This window comes from Solanum verrucosum, unplaced genomic scaffold (assembly GCF_900185275.1).
Source record: "Solanum verrucosum unplaced genomic scaffold, falcon-dt-bn FXZP01000229.1, whole genome shotgun sequence".
In the NCBI taxonomy this organism is placed as follows: Eukaryota; Viridiplantae; Streptophyta; class Magnoliopsida; order Solanales; family Solanaceae; genus Solanum; species Solanum verrucosum.
The window spans coordinates 5,613,304-5,630,297 of NW_026020011.1; the positions used below are offsets into that span (position 1 = coordinate 5,613,304).

Below are 16,994 nucleotides of genomic sequence, written 5' to 3' on the forward strand. Positions count from 1 at the left end.
GTTTGAAGTTTGAACTATGAATTTTTCATTTTCTTTGCAAAAATTAAAAACTCGAAAATTATTGATTTAGTATATGACTATAAATTGGATCGAGCAAAGAAATTCTATCCATTCCTCATTTTCCTTCTCTTTGTATTGAGTCACCACGATATTTTGGAGTTCCACTTATTAAAATTCGAATTCTAAGATACTGCAATAAAATTTCACTGGTAAAAGTTTGAATTTCAATATAATGTTTTTGAGTTTTACATGTATGAAGTTTCGAACTCCATGACATTGTACTAGACTTTCACTATAAAGTTTGAACTATATAAGCAAAAGTGTTAATAGTTTAAAGTTTGAACTATGAATTTTTCATTTTCTTTGCAAAAATTAAAAACTCGAAAATCAATAATCAATATTTTATTGATTCGATTATTGATTTAGTATGATTATAACTCGAATCGAGCAAAGAAATTCTATCCATTCCTCATTTTCCTTCTCTTGTATATAATAAAATGTAAATATAAATAAATAAATAAAGTAAAAATATAATATTTGAAGATAATTTTAATTCATTAAGAAATCTTATGAGTTATGACCAAATGGTCCAAAAGAATCACTTATCTGTTATCCCTCTTCTTTCTTGTCGTATTATCATTCATCATCCGCCACGTATTATTCCACCAACAATTTAAATTACCAAAAACCGTAAAATTTTAATCAAGAAATTAACGAATAAGAAAATACGAGTTACGTAGGAAATGACTAAATGAGAATTTGTTACATAATTAAGAAAAAAAGGGAAAGAAAAATAAAAATTAAAGATAAAAGTATTGAAAATACTCGAAATTTGATACAAATAATTAGTTTTGTTCTTAAATTATTGTCTGTTTACTAACAAGTCAAAAAGAGGTTGAAACTTTTAAACTTGAAGAAAATCTAGGAATTTTATTTCACTCATTTCGCAAGATTTGCATTGAATTTAGTGATATTTTCAATATTTTTCTCTACTTCAAATTATGTACTCCCTCTTTTCTAGATTTATTAAAAATCATAATGTTAATTATATTTTAATTATTATTCATTATAACTATGTTTTTTTTAGAAGTATAAAATTTTAAATTTATTTTTTAAAATTTGACTTTCGAAATTCGAACAAAGACTTAAATTGTGACTAGGGAAGTAATTTTTCTTATGAAACTAACGAAATGAAAGGGGAGCTATCACCTCTTAGTTCATCACTTTTCGTCGTCTCTCTTGAGGCAAACCCATAGTTTTCATCGTTTCTCTTTTCCATAGATCTCCACAATTATCCTTTGAATTTTATCGGCCACCGACCGCCGGCGAGTTCCCGGTGCTCAGATTTCTGGAATTCCGATTTAGATATAGGAGATCTGTTGGTTGTGAAGGAGTGAGTTGAAGAAGAGTCTAGAAGGTGAGCTTTGACTGATGAAGACCGAGTTAGGGTTTTCACAACTTGATGGATGATCGATATGCCTCAATTGCGTAGTGGAGTGCGAAGAGGCCGTAAACCGATTGCTGCGATCGAACCGGAAGAAAACAACGATAACGAGAACAAGAGGGTTACAAGGAGAACAACTGTTGCACGGACTACGAGGCAGAGGGGAGCTGGTGGAATTAGAGTAGGAGGAAGGAAGAAGAAGAATACAGATAACGAGGAGAAGGAGGTTGTACCAGTAGGTGATGAGAATACTGTAAGGAGAACAGCGTCTAGAGAAGAGGATAAGGAGAAGAAGGAAGTAGAGAAGGAGGAAGAGGTAGGAGAAAAACAGATGGATGAATACGACAGTGGTGGTAAGAGTGGTGATAAGGGTTTGGCTGCTGAGGATGAAGGCAGCACCGCTCCACTGCCTGAAAGGGTATCATTTTCTACTCATTCTCTCCTTTCAACAATTAGTCTGTGAAGTTAGATAACTGTCTTGAGTTTTATGGGATGTAGTTTTCAGTTTGAACTCTGCAAGTCACAAGGTTGCAGGTTCCTGGGTCTGTCTGATGTGTAATTTTTCTTAAACATCTATGTGGAAGATTTAATTTTTTTGCAGTAATGTAGTTTGGCCATAGATTTTGAAGTTGAAACTTGAAAATTGAGATTTTGAAGTTGAAACTTGAAAAATTGAATTTTTGAACCTGAAAATTTGAGTTTCTGAAGTTGAAACTTGGAACTTGAAAATTGAGTTTTTGAAGTTGTGTTTGGTCAGTTCTTGCGAACCTCAAATTTCATGGCCAGACGATGTTTGAAGACAAATTTTCAAAATCCATGGTCAGACGCTGGGTAGTGTTTGACTGTGGATTGCAAGTACTGCAGTTAGGTGTACCACTAGTTTCTACATTTTGTTCTTTCTGACTCCTTTGAATTTTATAGTAAGTCTAGCTCAGTGGGAATTTGTTTCTGTGGTCTTGTTTGGGGAATCGAAAGATAGGCCGAGTATGTGCTGGGTGTATATGGTTCGCTTGGTATGGTCTAGTTTTGGTTGTAACATCACATTCATTACTACATACACGCACGAATAGACACACACAAAAAGTTGTTCACTAACTTTGGTTTTGATAAATTTGCTTGCCGAAATTGTGAATTCTCTAGTCCTGTCAAAGTGGAGACATGTTACTGTTGCTCTTCCACTTTATTTTTTCCCTAGTTTTACATTGATGCACTTGACTTGATTGTTGTTTTAAGTTGTGTCCTTTTGCGTCCAATAGGTCCAGGTTGGCGGATCGCCAGCATATAGGATTGACAGGAAACTTGGTAAAGGAGGATTTGGTCAAGTGTTTGTAGGTCGTCGTGCAAATCCACCCAATCCACATGAAAGAACTGGCCCAGGAGCAGTAGAGGTACTTCATTACTTCTCAATTTTTTACTGTTCTATTTGTTGTTTGCTGAAGATGATTCTCTTTATTATGATGAATTATCATTTCTGGTTCTAGGTTGCCCTGAAATTCGAGCATAGAAGCAGCAAAGGTTGTAACCATGGACCACCTTATGAGTGGCAGGTCTACAAGTATGTGGTCATTTAACGCTTGTTGCTCCTTCTGTTATCTTATTTATATTACTGATATCTGGTAATTAAAGATATTCTAAGAGTTGATGCCCCTTTCCTGTTCTTTTTAGTGCACTTGGTGGCAGTCATGGTATACCACGTGTACATTACAAGGGACGTCAAGGTGATTACTATATTATGGTATGTCTTCTGCAGTTTAATGGATTTATTTTAATTATTTGTTTCAAGTTACAGTTGTTTCCAATCTCCTTTAGAACTGCTGAATTCCTGTAATGAAATTACAGGTTATGGATATGCTTGGTCCTAGTTTATGGGATGTCTGGAACAATAATGCGCACACGTAAGTTGTATTCTCCATCCGTGTTATTATAGAAAATGCTTATCTTTAAGCTTATTTATGTTTTCTGGGCCTCATTTCCAGCTCTTTGGTTCTTATGTTGTCCATTTAGGATGTCTGTTGAAATGGTAGCATGCATTGCCATTGAAGCAATCTCCATACTAGAGAAATTGCACTCCAGAGGGTAAGTATGTTATGCTTAGATTAACAGCTCCTACTTCCTAGTGTACTACATGTATGAAGCTGTTTTCTATCTTTAGGTAGATTGATCTGATTGGTTTGTCTGGCTGATGTTGTTCTGAAGGTATGTGCATGGGGATGTAAAACCTGAAAACTTTCTTCTTGGAACCCCCGGAACTCCTGATGAAAAAAAATTGTTTCTTGTTGACCTTGGATTAGGTGAGTTAATTGTAGCTTAGAACAGAAGAAGGAAAAAAACAATTTATTGTTGATCTTTCCCATATTCTCTCTTTGGTATCTTCATCATGCTCTATTCAGCATAATACGGTCATATGCTGATTTACCTGTTTAAATGGTCCAGCAACAAGGTGGCGTGATGCTTCTACCGGCTTACATGTCGAGTATGATCAACGGCCTGATGTCTTTAGGTACAATATTCAATAATTCAATTTGTCCTATCTGTATGTTTGGCTACATTTGTTTTGCATCTGATTCCACTGACTATTAAGAGAACCATTTCCTCAGAGGAACTGTAAGGTATGCTAGTGTGCATGCTCACCTGGGAAGGACTGGAAGCCGGAGGGATGATTTAGAGTCACTGGCTTACACGCTCATCTTTCTTCTTCGAGGCCGGCTGCCTTGGCAGGGATACCAGGTTTTCTTTTTTCTCAACTTATTTGCGGCATTTTACTTGTAATTGTCTCCTTCCGGTGACGTGATTTTTTTTCTGTTTAGGGCGAGAACAAAGGTTTCCTTGTCTGTAAGAAGAAGATGGCATCTTCTCCAGAAACTCTTTGCTGCTTCTGCCCTGCTCCGTTTAGGCAGTTTGTGGAATATGTTGTGAACTTGAAGTTCGACGAGGAGCCTAACTATGCTAAGTATATCTCCTTATTTGATGGAGTAGTAGGTCCAAATCCAGAAATCAGGCCAATCAACACTGATGGTGCACAGAAGGTAGGTATTATTTGCATACATCTGTATTCTATGTTTTTGTTGATGTTGAAGAATCAGCAACAGAAGTAGAATTTGCTAACATGTTTTTCATTTTCTGAAGCTTATTTACCAAGTTGGGCAGAAAAGAGGAAGATTGACAATGGAAGAAGAAGATGATGAACAGCCAAAGAAGAAGGTTCGCATGGGAATGCCTGCGACACAATGGATCAGTGTTTACAATGCTCGTCGCCCAATGAAGCAAAGGTATATACAGTTTGGAATCTCTTTGGTTTGAGCTTGAACAATGCAGTGACATTGTTTCGGCTTGCAGGTATCACTATAATGTTGCTGATATGAGGCTAGCTCAGCACATTGAGAAAGGAAATGAAGACGGACTATTTATCAGCAGTGTGGCATCTTCTTCAAGCTTGTGGGCGCTAATCATGGATGCAGGAACTGGGTTCAGTGCCCAAGTTTATGAATTGTCACCTTTATTTCTTCACAAGGTCTGTTATGCTCCAACGAGTGTGGTCTATCTTTAAGCATATTCAAATAAATTATGTTGCATATTTGCTATACCTCTAGCTAACTTATGCATGATTCAATTTACTCCTTCAGGCTTTATCTAATTCCCTCTGTGTATGTTTAAACGTAGGAATGGATTATGGAGCAATGGGAGAAGAATTATTATATAAGTGCTATTGCTGGAGCTACTAATGGGAGCTCATTAGTTATCATGTCAAAGGGTTAATGAAGCTCTTGTAACATGCTTTACATGTTTTGCACCATAATCTGTGAATTAGGGCAGACTAAACTTAGTTTTGTTTGTAAAATGTCAGGTACGCAGTATCTGCAACAGTCATACAAAGTCGGCGAGTCTTTCCCATTTAAGTGGATAAACAAAAAATGGAGAGAGGGTTTTTATGTCACTGCCATGGCAACTGCAGGAAGTAGATGGGCAATTGTTATGTCTCGTGGGGCTGGGTTCTCTGATCAGGTTTTCATCATGGATTCTCTTTTGATTTTTTAGGGTCACTTGCTATTGTTCAAATTTGAAATTCGGTATATAATTTACAGGTGGTGGAATTAGATTTTCTCTATCCTAGTGAAGGGGTCCATAGGAGATGGGATGCTGGATATAGGATTACGTCAACTGCAGCCACATGGGATCAAGCTGCTTTAGTTCTAAGTGTTCCAAGAAGGAAACCTGCAGATGAAACACAAGAGACACTTCGTACTTCTGCTTTTCCTAGCACTCATGTCAAGGTTGTTTAATTAATCAATTATGTTTTTCTTAACAGGAACCACTCTATTTGTGATTTTTTTTACTCCGTGTTCCATAGTTAACTATTGATTGTGCTCACTGCAGGAGAAATGGGCAAAAAATCTTTACCTTGCATCTGTTTGTTATGGGCGAACTGTTTCTTGAGGCACCAAAGTTTGGCTGCTAATTTTCCTGGGTGCCATGTGATAACCCTGAATGTGCCTTGAGCAACATCCTGCATATTTTTCTAACTAATGGAGAAAAATAGATGATACTGTTTCGTGCTTGTCAACCCGGCTTTTCTTTTCATTTGGGGATGCTATTTGCAAAATCCATTGCGCCATCAATGTATGTGAATATTAGTATAGGCAGTTCTGGAGCTAGGATATGGGAGTAATTTACATAATGGTTAAAGATTGTACAGCTTGAACAATAATTAGTTTTCAGAGACGACCAAAACAGGATATTCTGTAGTATTATGGACCCTGCAATTTAATATTTTGTAAGGGATTTTGAACACTGTTAGTAATTTTATTTTCTATTTCTATTTTTCTTGCCCCTTCCTGGTTTTGGTTCATGTCAGACCATATATTATATCCATTAATTCTTCACAGCAAGTTTGTGTTGGAAATGCATTTTTACTTACTTTATGGTAGAACCCTGTTCCTGTTGTTTTATATGTTAGCTCTATCACTCCTTATGTGCATTCATGATCATTTTGGAGTTTCGGTCACTGGAAATTTTAATTTTCAGCACAGGCTTCCCTCCTCTGTCATACCTCGTACTACAGTAAACTCTTATTCTGAAGTTGTCCTTGTTTAGTTTATTGCACTTATACTGAAATAAGAGGTAGTTTGAAGGAAAAAAAGGAGCAGTTGCAGTCTGTGAAGTATAGTTGATTGCACCACCTGTCTATTGGAAAGATGGAAATGTTATGAATTTAGATAACATGGTGGGCATGTTAGACTTCTTTGGATTCTTATGTAATCTAACTTACATTTTCTCTGTACTTTCACAGTATCATCTTGATACTGTTTTCAATAAGATCCTACCTTATCCAAAAAAAAATGGCACTTTGGTCACCAGACAGAAGTACTGTTAGTGCATGCACCCCCACCCCCCATTTCTGTTGTCATCTCCATTATTAAAATTTTAGGGTATGAATACGTTAGCCTGCATTAGAGTGATGTAATAGGTATTTCCGGTAGATTAGCCTGCAAAAATGAAGTATTTGTAGGTCAGAAACTTCTCTCAAGTATTTGAGGTACCATACTGAAGTGTACTCAATAGTTTATCGTCTGAAAATATGCTTATTTGCAATATGTTGCATACCTGGTGCCGTAGGAGATCAATTACCATGTAGCAGCACGGGAGTTACTTAAGATGTGTAAGTTACCAGTCTGCTAATTATTCTGTTGCCACTATTAGGATTTCGAGTATCTAAGGCTGTTTAGAAGCGCTATTATTCTGGAAGGTTGGTCTGTTGCCCATGTTACTTCTTTTTTACTTGAACAGTATCAAAATTTTCTGGATTTTGCTAGATGCTACCTCCCATAGTATTTTTGCTAGATTTTTAAAATAAATGCTCTTGAGATAAACATTAGAAAATAAGTAAGAAATCCACTTGTTTTCCAAGATAACAGTTTCTAGGAAAATATTTTACTTCATACCAAACACCACAATATATCTAAATTCGCGTGAAAGTGGTCAGCTTATGTTGTATGTTCTTGACCTTCACAGTGGAGGAAGTCATATGATATGCCAAAACATGAACAAGCTCCTGCTCCATTTAACATTGATTAATTCAACCTCGACTAATTCAGTTCTCTTGATCTGCTTGTTGGTCTACTTTACAAGTTTCTTAGAATTGTTTTTCACTGCCGCATCTTTGCTTCAAACTTATATTGCCTTTTGTCATGTGTTTGGTATTTTCGTGTGATTCTTGGGGGTGATATCAGAGGATTCTGGAATCTGCAGAGTTCCCTATCAGAACTGATATACCCACCCCTCCCCTTTCTGGAAAAAAAATGAAGCTTTTTCACAAAGCATTATCAGCTGGTCAATCATGTGGTGCCCGGGTTCTGATGACTACGGGGTTTTAGGTAATGCAAATGGCAGTTGTTTGCACTTTTTGTTGCAGGAATCCTTTTTATGTGTTTATGCTGTCTACATGGTGAAGGGGAGCCTTGGAGTAACTGGTAAAGTTGTTGCTATGTGATCACGGGTTCATGCCTTGGAAACAGCCTCTGGCAGAAATGCAAGGTAAGGCTGCCTACAATAGGCCCTTGTGGTTGGTCCCTTACCTGGACCCTACGCATAGCATGAGCTTTAGTGCACCGGGCTGCCCTTATGTTTTGTAGTGTCATATTCTTTCCAGAGTCCACTAACCAATTTTATTTGGGTGGTAGGTGTCTGCCTACCTGTGGCTTAACGTGGTTATGATAGCTGCTAATCCGATGAGAGTTGTTACCAAGTATTTGTGGATGAACTTAATTTGTTACTTGGAAACCTGTCTTTTCTGTGAAGGGTGGTCCAACTTGCAAATGCAATCCTAGCCTTTTTCTAGTCTTGTGGTGTGTCTTTGTTTTTAGGTGACCCCATGTCAATTTTCGTATGCACAGTTCTGTGGTGTGCATAGATGCGTCTCTAGCTACATCTGACGGCTGGAGCTGCTTTCGCTTCCCAGCCTCAGAATATTTGGAGGATCTAGTAATAGATAATACAGATGTCTCGTGATAGTATGTTCTTCATCAAACTAGTGCATAGCTCACTTGGATGGAGCTAAGGTCGGTAGCTGTTACACTTTGCTTGTGGAAGGGTTGATGTTTTGGCACCCTAAGGTGTGGCTTAGTGGTCTAAAAAAGGTGTGCGCGAACATCATGTTTATACTTGAAAAGGTTGGAGGGTGGAGAAGGTGGGTTGGGGTGGGGGGGGGGGGGTGATGCCTTATGGTTTGCTCTATATCTGGAGGAGGGAAGGATGTACGTAAACTTTACCCCTATCTTTGTAGAGTAGTAGAGAGGCAGTTTCTATAGACCCTTAAATATGAGCGTGGCCAAATTTCTCATTATTGTGACCACATGTTTTCGGATTCGAATTATCCATACCTCGATTTTCCTAGTGATCTACTAAAGAATCATGTGTGGGTTCTTTTCTTTGCAGTCTTTTCTAGCACACTTTCCACAACGATGATACTCCATAACATTTGTAACTGAAGTACTTATTAGTCATTGCCCCAAGCAACTAACGTAAATGTTTTCTTAGTAAAATATTGTTGTAATTTTATCTCGCAACGCTCTCAAAACTGATATGCCAGCGGCAAGCCAACGTAAATTTTAACCCAAACAAAGCTCTAATATGTTATAAAGAGAATGAATTATTACAACTCAGATTAGCTAGGCAAGAGCTATTATTGAAGTACAAAAGCTCTAAACAGAAGTTAGCATTCAAATTTACAAACCAGGTCGACGAATACCATAGCTTCAACGTGAATCATCAGCAACTTGGGAACTTCGAATGCCCCAAAATGATCTGGGTTTAAGTTTCTTCTTTGTAGAAGTAAAAAACCATCCCAATTGAGTTTCACAAGTGGCACATTCAGCGATTGACCAGGCATACCTACATACAGCAACGTCATTCTTAGTTATCAAATCTCTTCACACCGAGATTTCATGACATAGCAATTGAGAGATCAAATCTTATTGCAGCAGAAACCAGAGTATGTAGACATGGTTGCAATTCACCATTGAAAAATAAATCACTATACTCTATTATCGATGTCCAGTTGCATCGATTTCCATTAAATGCAGGGAGCAGACTACCTTCTCATGTTCCAGATGAGTGAACAAGAGGCTAAAAACAAACCATGAAGATGTTTCTAAGTATAAATCTATCACAACTGATGTCGAGCAGTGAGTTCTTCAACGTACTCTCATCCGACATCTTAGTGCGATTCGTAATATCCCACTACTCATGCACTTCGTCAAATAAGATCAAATTATGAAAATAATTGACACAAGACATAGTTAACCGTAAAAATCAGCCAAGTGAAAATAACTTACCCAGGAAACCAGCTGTATTCTTTAACAGGATTTCCAATAACAGCCAACCCGTTTGCTTTAAATAGTGTCATTATCTCATGTACATAACCATGTGGATTTACGTAAGCACCGAGAGGGCCTTCACTAGACATCACCAACATATTGCTCCGTTTGGCAATTAGAGTCTATGAGAAGGGAGAAATACAACAATTAGTGACACAATATTTAACTTATTTAAAACAGCAGATTAGCGTTAGTGTCGTTTTCCACATCACAATTAGTGTCCTCGAGAAGGGAAAAATGGAACAGCTAGTGACACAATATTCAGTTATTTAAAATCAGTAAGCGTCATTTCTACATTACCTCACAACTTCTACACCGAACACAATCAAAACTCTCAAGCAATTCAATTTCCCGTCTCAATCTATAGGATATTCCATCAATCTCCAAAAGTTCTTGCCTTGTTGATTCAGACACGGGCATCTTACTTGCAATATGAAATGAAAGAAGATCTGGCTTCGTTATGTAACTGTCCATGCTTGGGGCCCTGACTATCTGTTTCCATCGACCTGCAAAATTTCAACTTAATATTAATATAACTGTCTCAATTCTATTGTAACTTCTTACTCAAATGACCCCCTTGAATCAAAGCCGAGAAAACACCAGAAGAATAAATTATCAAAGTGCGCTCGAGACCACAAACGTACTGAGATTAACAGAGTGAAAGTAGTTCACATTTTTATGGATTAGTCTATCCATGATTGTCGTCAAGAAATCAGGCGATATCCATCTAAGACAAGTTGATAGCTCAGTGTTAAGCAAAGAGAAGCCCCTCTTATGGCAAGATGGAGGAGACAACACATGAATAGCATAAACCACACGTAGCATGAGTTAAATTTCAATCCGAAATACCCAAATTTTAGCATATGTAATTTCTCTAAAATGATTTTATGAGGAGAAAAGGAAGAAAGGTATTTTCACCATTATTTCAATGTCATAACTGCAGCTACTAAAGAGTCCAAACTAGTGTGACCAAATTTGGAACATTCATCATCCATAATTTTCTAAAAGGAGAAAGTGAAGACCACCTGACCTGCTGCCCTTTGAGCAAGAGAGTATGAATCGTACATCTGGTAAACCCAACTGGGCAAAAAGGCCCTTGGAGCTTCACGAAACTGGTTTAGAGAATACTTTTTCCATGTGTTGTCTGTTGGCATAGACCTTTTTCCTAAAGCAAGCTTCACACCATCAACCTCTTGGTTTTTCCCCGTGCTGAATGACCTTCTAAAACTATCAAAAGGAGATCTCGCAGGTTGGATACGAAACTGCTGTTCAATATTCTCATCGTCACTGCTCGCCGACTCGTCAAGCATATCACAAGAAACAAGAGCAGACTGGTGCAACCTCCTTTCTGTGGGTGAAAGTTCACTTTCAAAACTTTCCTCTGACATTGCATCCGAATCATTTTCATTCCCAAAGCCATATTGGTCAGCTCGAGAGCGATTTATCGGTGGTATTTGACTATGTACATTAGATCGGAAGATACTTAATGGTGTTAATCTTCCAACAGCCTCTCTGGGTGTTCTCAACGGCAAATCTTCTTTGACAATCTGTATCTCCCCACAAGGCTAGACAAAAAGATGCAACGGAACATGAATTTATGAAGATGAAAAAATTAAGGATACCTTTTTTAAAAATAAATATAATAGTATGTGTTGTACACTTACTGATCCCTCCACATCCATCCAGCGGCGCCTCAAACGAAAACGTTGTTGCCCACGAGTTACAACATTCACCGAACCATCTTCCAAGTGCCGGTATTGCCTAATCTGAAACAGTATACACATAGCTACCCAGGATCAGCAAGTCATACAATAAGCCATCTTCGATATGTTGCTGAAACATAAGTATATCGACTCCCTGTACAATGTGTATACTCTCCTTGCATGTTAATTTGAAAAGGCATGGTGATTAAGAAATCAACTAGACTAACATATGTTGGCTGTAGGAGAAGTAATAATTCTTCTGGGAAAGTTAGGCTTGTACCAAAAACATCACGTGATAGTGTCAATGCTCTGGAAATGCATTGCATAAAATAAGCATGACTTTAAATTTATGGTCATAAAAATGTACTAATTTGCCTAAAGACACCAATCCTTTTACTTAGTATACCACTTATCTATTAACATAGGCATAAATATACCTACAAGATGCCCATCATATAATCACAAAGAAGATTTTAACCAAAGTCACTTTGACAGCACCAAACATCATGTACAAGACAGTATGTTATTTTAATTTTTAATTGTATCATTGTCTTGTTTCAAGAAAAGTAAGGCAAACAGCCATGCTATTTTTGTGCTCTACTTACTTAAAAGAACGGAAAGAATTTTATCAAATATAAGTGACAAAATTATTATATCAGCTGATATCATTATGTTTTATGTGTAAGAAAGCTGAGATTACCTTGACCATTCCACATGTACCAAGTATCTCCGCCCACCAAGGCTTAGGTAAAGGGGAAGAAATCACCTGGGTTTATGGTACTATATCCACTTCATTGACCAGTAGCCCCATACCCTTGGGTGCTAGCAAGGTCCTTATATATATCATCAATTTTGTAATGGAAATACCTTATTAATATGACAAACTCATCCTTTATCTGAAGTTACATTCATTCTGTAGCAGAACAAGTTGTGTCAAATTTTAGCCACTTTTTAGATCATAATTGCAGCAATGCTCACCCCTTATCTAACTTACATCAATCTCATAATGGAGCACCTTCTAACAGTCCCAAGGTTCATACTATTTTAAACATAAATCATTTCCATATTTCAATATGCATGCATTTTGTAATCCACACTAAACAGCTTTCACTGGAAGGATGTATATCTTTCAGTTGTGTCCTTTAGTTACAGGCAAGATCATCTTTGATATAAAATTATCCTTTAGCACTAACAATCTGCTCCAATATTGGAAGTACTGGTTGCTATCTTTAGGGCATTGGAAACTTCTTCCAGCTCCAAGGAAAATTCATTAATTGTTCATAATTAACTTGAATGTTTTGTAACAGCAAAGATTACATGGGATCACTTTTGCTCCAAAAAAAAAGACAAGATAGTCTCTTCCACCAGTCTTCTGACTAACACAAATATATAGGCAATTAACTCTAAGCTTAAATAACCCAAGCAACCATGAGTGGTGACATCGAAAGCACAGAGGGAATAACAGAAACAAATACAACTCACTCATGCAACTAACATATACAACAGAAAGAAAAGAACTTTAAACATTGCTTTTACCATTTTGAACTTGCCATCAATTAACTGTATGCACCTCGTAAATTCCCACTTCACAAAAGAGGGATGTATTACCATAAAGATTAGACAATACAGATTTGATCTGCTTCTAGGACATGTTTTTTTCAAATAAACCAAAACCAGGAAGCTCCAATATGTTCTAATTTAGATTATGTCGAACTAGAAATTCTTCCTAGACCCAGAAATCTTTTGATGTTATACCAGTCACGAGAAAGAAATGTGATCTGCAAAAAATCTAGTAACAAGATGGAATGTCACAAAGCCAACATGAAATTTCTTCTTCAGAAACAGTTGAGATTCTTGTCTACTTATTACGCTCAGAAACATTTCTACCAGTTTCTAGGAAATATAATCAATTAGACTATAAAAGGACGGAGGATCCACAAAATTAACTATCAACAAAGCCAGAGGATTCAAGTTCCATTACCTCAGCAGTTGTACCGGTGGTTGCAAGTTTCATCCTACCATTATTTGGATCCTTGTAAACTCGGATCTGGAATAAATTTTTACCATCAATCCCACTCAAAACTCAAAGAGAAACAAAATCTAGGGAAAGAGAACAAAACATCAGTGCCATTAGGCATCCACTTACCACGCCGATCGTGTAAGGAGCATCAACTTGCCTCAGTGCTCTTTCAATAGAAGCTATAAAATTAGGCTGAATCACTCGCAAAGGAAGTGTGGCCTCGGGAAATAAAACAACTCCTGGAAGTAAAATAAAGCACATAAGACACTGTGAAGGATGTTAAACTACCCAAGACAAACACACATGAGTTAACATTTGCTCCGTAGAAATCTGAACTCTGAAACAGTTGTTGAGCTGAAAGAAAAGTTTACATACTAATTTGGGATCAAGTAACAAAAATACCATGTATTAATGGTAAAAGATTCATGCACCGCTGTCACTTCTCAAACTACAAAAATATAGGATCTAGTTGAACTCACAAACACCATGCAGCAGTTATACCTCACATCTACAATTGTACAAACAAGACAACGTGTTTCATACAGTTAATGGTCATATTTCCTTTTCCTCCATAAATACTTTTAATTGAAAAAAAGACCGTCCAAACCGAGTAATAAATTTACCTTCAAGATAGAACAGAGGAACATTTAAGACAGCTCCTCCATCCAAGAAGGCCAGCCTGTTATGAGTATCTTCAACATCTGACACAAGAAAATGTTTAAAAAGTAAGTCAAATAACATGAAAGTTGCATCATCCCAAAAAAGTAAATGAAAAATGAGAATGGAAGAGCAGATTACACCTACCACCAAGGTAAGAATGTAAGGCAGCCAACGAGGTGTTGTAAGTAAATTCACCAGATGCAGATGCTCCCCCCGAACTACGGTAACTACAATCAGAAGCCAAGTACAAAAAAAAAACATTTCTGGTACTTTTAGTAAAGAAATTCTTGATTGATACTTGTAATGAGAAAATGAAAATCCATTAGATCGCATAGCTGAAAAAGAGTAACTCCCTCCCTTTCATTTTTTATGTGGCACTTGTTCCATTTTTAGTCTATTCCAAAAAAGCATGACAACAATTTTTTTTAGTAATCGTGGTGTCTGGGACAGCTTGTGAGCACCTCGACTAATTCTATAGATGCATGTCACCTCCCACCTACAACAGGTACTATGTAACTCTATCCACCAAGGCTAGGACATATGTAAGAAATCACGTAGTGTTATGTCTCTAATGGAATTTACACCTGAGACAATCATAGTTCTCAACCCACTTTATTGACCATTAGACCACGCCCTTGGATGCAAAAAAAGCAAGCATGACAACTTTCCATATTTGAAAATTCTTCAACTTTAAACCTCTCATTTGACCTTTAATGAATTCTTATAGCCATCAAAATGTTGTGGAATGTCTAATACTGCAGTTCCAACTTCCAGGGTACCATTAGTATGTCATATGTGTGTTCTTTCTTGAACTCCACATCCAATTAAGCACCGACATATTATAATCAGAGGGATTATTAGACAAAATATATTGATCAGCACATTGGGGACTGTGTTAGAAGTATCGGACTGACAATCCTCCAACTTATATTTGGATATATTAGTTTCTTGGCAAACTTGGACGCACCTGAACTATCTGCTGAGATTTGAACATGGTCTTGTGGTTTTGGTCCCAATTCACTGTCCGCTAAACCACATTCTTCGGTTCCAACTAAAGTATAGTTCTACATACTTTGACTACTAGGCTTAAGTTACTTGTAATCTTTCAAGTTTTTTTTTTTTTTTTTGATGAAGTAAGTAGATTCATTTCAAGGCATCAAGAAGATGCAAGCTTTACAAGGATAGATCAGTTAAGCACACAAAAAAAAAGGATTTGTAGCCTCTTTCTAAGCTATAGAGCTAACAAAATCCAAGAAGAGTTCTAAATTATTTACAGGGGTTAGTTTGGACCAACTAAAAAGGCTAACTAGACATCTGCCTCGCAAAAGATTTCTAGAAGTTGAAATTCCATCAAAACATCTTTTGTTCCTCTCTGTCCATAAACACCAAAAGATAACACCAGGGATCATCATCGACATAATCTTTCAAGTTCTTATAACCCCCCCACCCAATTTTATTTTATTTTTGTTTACCGATATATGTTTGAACATACACAACATGATATTGCATTGATGTAACTATCAGACACAAACCTATGCAAGGAACATGAAAAATCCATCCTATTTTAAATGATCCAAAGATAAAGATGTATCCCTCCAAAAAAAAAAATGAAGTAGATAGGCAGCACTAGACAGACTAGTTTATAGGTGACAAATCTAGAGGTAAAACAGAAGTGATCGGAATAATGAACAAAGATCTCTTTCTTAAATTCTTCTCTTACTATGATGATACCTACAGTCCAAGTAAATTTCTAAAAGGCACAAAAGTCATCCCAGTTCGCATAAGAGAATAGACATACTTCTAAGTTCTAATACTCCAAGTCATCCAATTGCCAACATTTCACTTCTCTCTCCTTTATTTGGGTACCCAAGCAAAGAAAACTAATACTACAATTTATGGAATTTTCGCACCCCCAAGGGTGTGGCCTAATAGTCAATGAAGTGGTTGAGCACCATGAGGTCTCATGTTCTTCTCATTTGCTCTAACCTTGGTGGACAAAGTTACCTGATACTTGTATACTTGTAGCTGATGTGAGGTGATAGGTATCCCGTGGAATTAGTCTAGGTAAGCACAAAATGATCCGGTTTCACTTTCCATTTCCAATTTGCAGATACATGATATGATATAGATAAATTAAGCATATAAATATCTCAAAAACTACTCCAATCTGAAAACAACAAAACCACAAGGCTACAAAACATGCAAACATTGATACCAAAAGCCATAATACACTGATAATAAATCAAACTAAAAACCCTAAAAAATACGATCACCACCCAAATTTAACAACAAATCAAAATGCAAAAGTAAAAATGTATAATTTTACTTAGTTTCATCGTCTGATGATTCTTCATCGACTTCTTCAACTTGCAATTCCTCCGATTCAAGCTCCCGTATTTGCTCCATTTGATACCTCTCTCTCTCTAGAATTCTATCGTCCTCCATTTTTTTCTACCTTCGTTGCTTCTCTGGCGTACTTCGATTCAGTCCAAAATGTTACTATAGCATTTTATGCGAGTAGATACATAATGAACCTGCGAGATCCTTAAAACGCCGTCTGCAAGTAGCGGCACAAGTAGTTAAAATCAACCGCGAAGATAACGGAGGTTTAACGTTGAACTCGCTCAACATTTTTGGGTGCCCCAATAGGAGGACGAGATATCTAATTAAGGATCAAGTAATCTATCATCATTCATATTATAATTATTTATTAACCTAATATTCGGTTACTAGCTTATTATGTATTTGACTTAGTGATAGTATAAAGTATCGTGACATTGTGGTATATTTATGTA

At 36.9% G+C, this 16,994-nt stretch overlaps 2 protein-coding genes across 2 annotated transcripts; one reads left to right on the top strand and one right to left on the bottom strand.

The window, feature by feature from the left end:
* Positions 1–1,184: 1,184 nt before the first annotated feature.
* Positions 1,185–6,265, top strand: LOC125820491 (casein kinase 1-like protein HD16). The gene is made up of 16 exons (XM_049499931.1): positions 1,185–1,862; positions 2,701–2,832; positions 2,926–2,999; positions 3,110–3,179; positions 3,284–3,339; positions 3,449–3,520; positions 3,641–3,735; positions 3,878–3,944; positions 4,042–4,171; positions 4,252–4,470; positions 4,571–4,713; positions 4,781–4,955; positions 5,105–5,195; positions 5,289–5,446; positions 5,527–5,715; positions 5,819–6,265. Exons 1-16 carry the CDS (start codon positions 1,467–1,469, stop codon positions 5,876–5,878), a joined length of 2,127 nt encoding a protein of 708 aa, XP_049355888.1. The 5' UTR covers positions 1,185–1,466; the 3' UTR covers positions 5,879–6,265.
* Positions 6,266–8,951: 2,686 nt separating this feature from the next.
* LOC125820492 (uncharacterized) lies at positions 8,952–16,831 on the bottom strand. The gene is made up of 10 exons (XM_049499932.1): positions 16,526–16,831; positions 14,344–14,426; positions 14,163–14,240; positions 13,666–13,778; positions 13,501–13,566; positions 11,481–11,582; positions 10,847–11,381; positions 10,117–10,322; positions 9,775–9,938; positions 8,952–9,331 (listed from the first exon to the last, which is right to left on the bottom strand). Exons 1-10 carry the CDS (start codon positions 16,642–16,644, stop codon positions 9,196–9,198), a joined length of 1,602 nt encoding a protein of 533 aa, XP_049355889.1. The 5' UTR covers positions 16,645–16,831; the 3' UTR covers positions 8,952–9,195.
* Positions 16,832–16,994: the final 163 nt, after the last annotated feature.